At 54.9% G+C, this 8,394-nt stretch overlaps 1 protein-coding gene across 1 annotated transcript; it reads left to right on the forward strand.

Annotated features, from left to right (window-relative positions):
• Positions 1-4,557: 4,557 nt before the first annotated feature.
• LOC129343897 (melatonin receptor type 1B-B-like) lies at positions 4,558-7,137 on the forward strand. Its single transcript, XM_055000278.1, has 2 exons — positions 4,558-5,638; positions 6,827-7,137. Exons 1-2 carry the CDS (start codon positions 4,558-4,560, stop codon positions 7,135-7,137), a joined length of 1,392 nt encoding a protein of 463 aa, XP_054856253.1.
• Positions 7,138-8,394: the final 1,257 nt, after the last annotated feature.

The raw sequence follows: 8,394 nt of genomic DNA on the forward strand, positions 1-8,394 counted from the left end.
CTGCCGCGCGGGCACTTGGCTGCGCCGGCAACTTTGCGCGGCCGCCGCTCAGCAGGACGTCGCCGGCCTCCCGCCCCCCGGCGAGGGAGAAGCGGCGCGGCCAGGCCGGCCCCGAGCAGAGCGCCGAGCCCCGCAGCGCCCCGGGCGCCGACTGAGGCCGAGCGGGCAGGGGCCGCCCACGGGCAGGCGGGGGCGTCGAGCTTGAAAGCAGCGCAGCGGCCGGGCGGCCCGTGGGGAGCGGAGCCCCGGGGAGCTGGCCCCGTTCGCAGCCGCGCGGCTGGAGCGCGCCGTTGGAAGGCCGGCTGGTGCTGGTGCCGCTGCCGCTGCCGGGGAAGGGGAGCGCGGATGCCCAGAGGCCGCCCCCCCCCCCCGGTAGGGATGCCCCCGATCCGAAGCCCAGCCGAGCCCGGCGTCTGACTGCAGGCCGCTCGGAGTGGTCAACGAGCAACCCTAGGCGGGGCTCGCACATCCCTTTTCGTTTCCCTTATTCATCGTCCGCCTTGATTCGCAGCGGCGTAAATCGATAGAGGCAGCAGGTGGGACATTCGATAAACAGAGCAGTGACTAAACTTTTTATTTATTTCCATAATTTACAGTCTGCTTTTCTCACTGAGACTAAAGGCAGGTTACACCGGATGAGTCAATCCAGTCAATTTCAAAGACATTTCAGTGAACAATGTAATTTGCAAATGTAAATGCGAATGAGCAAAGATTGAAAACTAGCAGGAATCTAATACAGAGTTGAGGAAATGCTAAGCAGAGCATAAGCAGTTCTAAGACTGACCTATTAAGCAACAGTAGGGTCATGCTTACAGCAGCAGACAGTATGCAGTAGTAGAGACTATAGTCCCAGTCCCTTCACTGATGCACCACCTCCTTGCGGTGCAGCCCTCGTGTCTGAGTAAAAAGCCCTCTTCAATCATTCAGTTTTGCACTGTTTGCCTGCGAATGCAAAATTCACAGAAATTTGAAAACAAGCAGAAATCCTGTATAGCGCTGAAACAATACTGGAAAAAACACAAGTAACGGAAGTGGCATTAAGCAGTGCAGGAACCACCTGCCAAGGCAGGGCCGCCAGGTCTCCTGACTCTCCCAGCAGCCCTCATCTTTTCTGGTGTCTTCTTGCTCCTGTGCTTCACACCAGGCTGATTTGGGCCCCAAATAGGCCCCGATTGCCCCTGTTTGGGGTCCAAATCGGCCTGGTGCAAAGCGCAGGAGCATTCCTGGGGCGTTTCAATGACATCACTTCCAGGAGTGACTTTGTCACACTGCCCCGTGAGTATTCTTGGAGGTCTGTTCTTACACCTTCCCCCCTCCCCACTGGCCACGTGAGTGGGGGGGGGCGGGAACAGTGAATTCCCTGCCCCCACCAGGGGAACAGCAGCCCTACGCCAGCAACTTATTTACAGCAACAGACAGTATACAGTAGTATAGTCTATAGTCCCTATCTCTTTCCCAATGCATCTGCAGACGAGAAAGAACCGGAAAGAAGATGCTGAGCCAGACCAAGGGTGGGCATCCAAGAGGAAGGCAAGGGCTGCCGAGCCATCCCTGACTCTGTTCAATTGTCATTCAGCAAGAAAAACCTCCCATTTAGACATGTCACTGGTGTCCCTGGAAACGGCTTTGAAGACACCAGCCTCCCAAGAGGAGAATCAAAGCAACAAGCCTCATTCAGTTGGCGGCTCGCCAGTCAAATGAGCAGCTAGCTGTCAAAGTGTCTGGGCATTTTGCTTTCTACAGGCAGATCTTTCCTCTCCCTGCCCCGCCACCTAGCAGCAGTTCCATTGGCTAGCTGTGAAAGGAAGAAGGTAGCTCAGGAGCGGGGGTGTTGCAGTGGCCTATCAAAACATCAACATGGTTGCGCAGGTATTCAGCAGGTATTCAGCGCATGGCCTGGCAGAAACACAGTGTGAGCAGAGCAGGTGGTCAGGGGCAGAATGGGGGGCAGGAAATTGTAAAGGTAGCCATGGCCCTGCACACGACAGCCTGCAGTAGCACAACTGCAGCAATCACTCGAAAAATGCCTGCACCAACTATAAAGTGATGCACACTGGAACAAAAGCCCCAGATGTTAAACGTCTTCTGACGGGGTCTGAACCAGCTGAGAGTGAAAGGAAAAGAGATCTCAGGGTTACAGTGGATAGCTCCATGAAAATATTGACTCAATGTTCAGTAGCACTGAAAAAGGCGAAACCCATTCTGGGGATTATTAGGAAAGGGACTGAAAACAAAGAAGCCCTTTTACAATGAGGCCTTATTTGAAATACTCTGTATAGTTCTGGTCATTGTATCTCAAAAACTATTTTGCAAAGCTGGAAAAAGTGCAGAAGAGGGCAAGCAAAAGGGACTGGAGCGAGGACCTTTCCTACGAGGAAAGACTAAAGAGGCTGGAAGAAAAGACAACTAAAAGGGGGGGGAGGGGCACCACAGAAGTTCATACAATTATGCACAGGGTGGAGAAACTGGGTAAAGAGATTGGTTTCCTCTCTGTCCCATGAGACTAGAATTCCCTATGCAGTCAATGGGAAAGAGGTTCAGGGCAGGCAAGGGGGGAAGTGTTATTTAAAAGTAATTAAGTGGTGGACTCCACTGACCGTGGAGAAAGCGATGGCCGCGAGCACAGATGACTTTAAAGGGAGATCCAATAGAGTCATGAAGGAGATGTCACTTAGCAACTACTAGCCAAAAGGGAAGCCTCCATATTCAGAGACAGCAAAGCTTTGAATACCAGTGCTAGGAGGCAAAGGTTGCCTGTTGCTTTAAGCACGTGCTACTTGTGCTTCAAGAATTATCCTACTGGGTAGTTATATGTTATCTAATGTCACTCCTAGAATTGCTTATGCTCTGTTTCAGCATTTCTTCAACTCTTGTATCGGATTTTTGCTAATGCTATGTCTTTGTAAACTTGCATTTATATACCCTATGGCATTGGTTATTGAAATGTCCTTGATACTGATGGTACTAATCTCACACTGCCTCGAGTCTCAGTGAGAAAGGCAGACTATAAATGACTTAATAACAACAACAACAACAACATCAAAAATAGACCTTGGCCTTTGTGCCTTGTTTGTAGGCCCCCCAGGACAACTAATTGGCCATTGTGTGGAAGCTGGACAAGATCAACCAGTGGTCCAATTCAGCAGGGCTTTTATTAGGTTCTTAAAAACAGAAATGCCAATAACCAAACTTAAGTTCTAAATGGAGCACCAGACTTATTTCTGCCCCTTCTGGAGCCATGGCAGAATCCCAGATCCACCGCCACCCCCCCCCCGGAAGTGGTAGACTTCTCAAGAGCCCATCATCGGCTCCCTGCATCTCCAGCACTGGCTGCCCTCCCCACCCCAAAGTCAGACCCCCTCCTGGAAACAACTAGTTCCTGAACTAATGAACTCTTCTACATGGAACATCTCAGTTAAAACAATCCTGTGAATTTGAACCCAGACCCTTTCAGCTCAGCCCAGTAACCCAACCGCCTGTACGATATTGGCTGTAGGAAGACTCACTCATTGCCCCTATACCTAGCCAGCAAACAGGGTCACAATTCACTTTTACTGTTGCCAACCTAAAGAGCCAAGAAGTAAAAAGAACTCACCACCCCACAAACCCACTGGCACCCGCTCCACTTAAAACCAGAGGGTGAAGCAGACGTCCATCTGCCCTTGTCTTGAACCCCAAAAAGACCCCAGTTGCTGCTTCGCGTGCCATTGATAGGCGAAGGCCTGATTCTGCAGATATTACAGAAGAGCAGCACCTTTGCAGTCACAATAGCAGCCCTGATTTCTGATGTGTGGCCACGATCCCCTGTGGGGTTGCTCCCTGATCCGTGTGCACTGGTCTGGCAGCCAGTGGGGGGCAGGTGGCCACATCTGCAGCTCTCTGGCAACTCCACAGTTGGGTGGCCAGCAGGCTTCTGGGCAGGGCTCCTTTGCCTTTAAGTGCTCCCTGACAAAAGCACGTTACAGCTGGCAAACCTTTGGCCATCACTGCCTCTGTCCCGCAGGAGAAGTCAATTGCCAGCCGAATTTATGCTAAAGGCAGGAGAGCTCTTCTGGAAACCAAAAGGGCCACTTATAACGCTGGGGCATCATCCCTCCTCTAACAAAAAAAGTCCTCCGGATGGAAGGCAGGTGCCCCAAAGAGATTGCAACTTTCCCTCCAGGAGGCTTCCACGGAGCAGCAGCAAGAAGGAGCTCCCCTTGAGGCTTTGCAGAATCAGGCCCCAAGTGCTTTGGCTTGGCCCCTTAAGCTGTAGCTGCACTGCGATGGACTTCAGTGTGCCTAACTCTCCACAAGGCTGCCTGATGAGCCAGCGAGGGGGTGGCAGCCAGCCAGCCCTTGGCCTGCAGAAGTGTAAGCCCTCCTTCCCCACATTTGACCTTTGAAAACCTCCAGCCCGGAAAGGGGATTCTCGCCGGTGCCCCTGGGCAATTCTCCCTGGAGCCTCCACGACTGCCATTTCTGCCACCACTCCACCCCTTACCGCATGCAGCCTGCAAAAGCTTTCCTATCCCGTCCTCCTCCTCTGCAGCCCAGGCCTAGCCTCCCCCTGCCCTCATGGATGGCATCAGGTCCCTCCTGCCTTTCTTCCTTCTGCTGAAGCTAGCAGGGGCCTTGCAGCTGGGGCGGTGGAATGGGAGCGGGGACCCCATCCCCAAAGGGTGGCCAGGAGAGCAGCTGGGTGGGCCTGGAGGAGAAGGCACCCCAAGAGCAGGGCGTGTCCCAGGAGAGCGGCTCCTTCATCCCAGCCAGGGGCCAGTGAGCCAGGCTGCTGGCACGGGGCTGCCTGAGGGTGGGGCAGAGGAGCAGGTGCCCCCCGTGGAGAGCAGCCCCATCTGCCCTAGCAAGGGGGGCCTCTGGCTGGGGTGTGGCAGCAGGGTGGTAAAGAGCGGCCTGGTTTGCGCCTTGGGCATCCTGATCATGCTGGGCAACGGGGCGGTCATTGCGGTCATTGCCTCCTCTGTGTCTGGCTGGAGCCACAGTAGCCGGCTGGTGCTGCTCTCTCTGGCTGCCGCCGATGCCGCCCTGGCAGTGCTAGTGGTGCCCCTCAACCTGTACCACAGCCTGGTGCTGAGGCCAGTGGCGGAAGAGGGCACAGGCGGGGCCTCCTCCTGCCGGGCGGTGGCCTTCATCAACTCCAGCGTCTTTGGGGCCTCGCTTTACTCCTTAGCAGGCGTCTCCCTGGAGCGTTACGTGGCTGTCTTCTTCCCGCTGCGCTATGGGCACCTCCTGACCAGCAGGCGGGTGGCCCTGTTCATCACCGCCGCGTGGCTGCTGCCTGCCCTCCTGCTGGTGCCGCTGACCGTACCAGGGCCCAGAGCGGTGCTCCGAGTCCGCTTCTCGGCAGCAGCTTTACTCTGCGAACCGGACTACGCCTCCAACCCCCCCTACTCCTTGATGTTGGCGGGCACCATGTTCTTCCCAGCTGCCGGGACCATCACCTTTGCCAACTTACGCCTGTGGCTTGCAGCGCGCTCCCAGCGACGGCGTGGGAAAGGCCTGGCCTTTCGCGGGAGCGGGGCAGGGCCCGGGAGGCTCCGCTTGCTGCACGTCGGCCCTGCTTCCCGCATCCTGGGGCCAGTTGTCCTTGCCTTCTATGTCTGCTGGGCACCCTGCATGGGCACCATCCTGTACAACGGTGAGTGTGCAGTGGGGAGGGCTCTGGCAAGAGGGGAGGGCAGGACCCATGGCTGTCCTGTACAGCAAAGGTAAATTCCTGCAAACTTCAGTTGGTGCCTCTTTGCCTGTGTCATTCTCAAGCTGTACTCTGATTTTTCTTTTTAATTGGGGACGGGGGCTATTTTTGGAGAAAAAGCTGTTTGATAGAAGGAGGGGTCACAGAGCTTGGTCAGGAGAAAAAGACATACAGTAGCTTAAAGGTGGCGCTGTTGCATCAGAAATTTGCATGCGTGCGTAGTCTGAACTCCTTGGACACTGGCAGCTTTGGCACACTCTGGCTGCCTATTCTGCAATGTGTTTCCACAAACATGTGGTCTAGAAACCTAAGACAAAACCAGTAGTCCTAGCCACTCCATTGGTATACATTTTTAATGAGTGTAAACATAAATATACGGCTAAAAGGTGTTGCTGTGCTTGTGACTTTAGCCCCAGAGGTGTAGGTGAGGTTGGGGTGGGCAAGTGTTTCCCTGGGCTGGGTGCAGGTCTTGAGGAAAACCCAGGACGCCCATTGAGGCAAAGGGTCTGGCACTGCCGGAACGCTCTTCAGAACCCAACGTGTGGAGCCTTTCAAGGACAGGGAAGAGCTGGCTGGTGGCTGCCACGTAACAAACCCCTTTGTGCTTCTGCTGCTGGTGGAGGACGGCAGAGAAAAGCAGCCAGATGAAACTCCCTGTTATCTGCCTGCCACTCAAGAGGCAGGCCCACGCCTCAGAAAAAGAAGCCCCCACTCCCACCCCTCACCTAGCTGTACCTGTAGAACAGCCCCCCAGGGAGGTTTGTCAAGGCCGGGGGGGGGCTCCAGCTTTCCGGCAGGACACAGCAGAGCCACCTTAGAGGACTTCTTGGGTGACGCATGACTGGTTTGCAGTTCTGACTACCCGGGATGACCTTGTTGCTTTTGTGAGTTTGAGGGCTGGGATCATGGAGAATGTCCTTTTTAATGTTGTTGGCTAGAGGGAGGCAGGTGAAGTTTTAAGCAAATGAACAGCGTCACAGTGAGACAGTAATAGAGGGAGAAAATCTCATGGAATTCAACCAAGCAGGACTGGAAGGGAGGGGCTGCTTTCTGAGGGGCTTGTGGGCTTGCAGGGTACATGGGGGGCAGGGGGGCTCTTGCTGGAAATGCTGACTCTCTGCTTCCTTCCAGCCATCACCCGGGAAAGAGTGCACGAGTGGCTGGAGTTCGTGGCCTTGTGGCTGCCCACCGGCAGTGGCTTCCTCAACTGCTTTGTCTACTTCTGGATCAACAGGAGCTTCCGGCACAAATTCCAGAAGCTCGGGCATCAGCTGTGCCAGCTGTGCTGTGGAGCCAAGCAGGCGCAGCCCGGCCCCAGCCTGCCAACCCTCAGTGTTGCAGTGCAGAGGGGCTGTGAGCAGCCAGGCCTCTGCCCAGACGATTCTGGCAGCTGCTCTTCCAGCAGCCTCATCCTCTCCCCGGGAGCCCGGGCCCCCCTGTGACCCAAACGGGGCTCTTGGGCCAAGTGGCTTTGGAAAATCCATTGCAGCAGCAAGTCGACTGGACATGCGTCCCGGCAGACTGCAGGGCAGGGGAGATGACCCCCACTGGAGCACTGTGGCGTGTTGGAAGGGCAGCCAGGCGGAAGACCCTTGCGGAAATGGAAAGGGAGCCCTTTCTGCTGGTGAGCAGGTAGGTTTCCACCCGGTGCTGTCAGCTGACCACGGCTTCCACCTTTCTGGCTAGCCTGGACAGGGCTGTGCCTGGACCTCTTCCACACTCAGGAGCACCACTTTGGCTCAGAGCTTAGATGCCAAGGGACAGAGAACCCTGCCTGGCCTTCCCTTGGCTCCCCTGCTCCTCCTCTGTAACTGCTGCTCTGACCCAGGGCTGAGACACGATTGCTGGCTTGGCCATGATGGAGAGCTGAGTAGCAACTCAGGACTGCACAGAAATCTGGAGGAGGAAGGATCCATGCTGACGCAGGGGGCATCAAGTGTGTGGCCGGAGCTCTGATCTCTTGGCTGCTCAGTCCTGGACACGCGGCGTGCACACCTCTGCTCCTTTACCCTTCTCTTTATATATACACCAGCAACCATTTTTTCCCCAGGATCATGGAGTGGACATTTGGGTCCACAGCCAGGAGAAAGAAAGTATTTTTTAAAAATACTAAAAACAATTTTCAGCCTGGAAAGTTCTGGGCCTGTCTTGTAACACTGCCAAGTTTTTAAAGTCCTTTTATTGGCCAGCCGCTGCCATCCACTGGGGTTTTAAGAGCAGGATTTTAGCTGATCATTTTCCCCTGTGTCTGTTTGGCTGTTTTAGATAAAAGGACCCAGGCAGAGAGGGACGATTGCAGGGGAGAAAAGACAACAACGCTGTGCTGTTGATCTGAGTCGCCGTGGTTTTTTGGCATGCCAGATCTTCAGGCGGGAGCCCACGACCCGCTCTTCTTGGGGAGTTTCTGCCCCAGAAAAGCCAAAGCAGGGCAGTTTCCTAGAGAGGCACCTTGAAGCTTGTGTGAGGCAGCCAAACCCACTAACAGAGGCGAGGAAGCCCTTAGGCAATCCGCCCTTCTTTCCCAATAGTCCCACAGACTCCTGAACTGGGGGGGGGGTGTTTCCAGCACAATCAGCCCTCCTTTAAAGGAAAGCAAATTCCTCCCCCTCTTCCTTAATTTTTATATATGAGACTTTTTAATGACCTGAAGTAGGAGTGGAGGATACCAAAGGGGTGGGGCTACTTCACTTCCACCCCAA

This window comes from Eublepharis macularius, chromosome 16 (assembly GCF_028583425.1).
Source record: "Eublepharis macularius isolate TG4126 chromosome 16, MPM_Emac_v1.0, whole genome shotgun sequence".
NCBI lineage: Eukaryota > Metazoa > Chordata > Lepidosauria > Squamata > Eublepharidae > Eublepharis > Eublepharis macularius.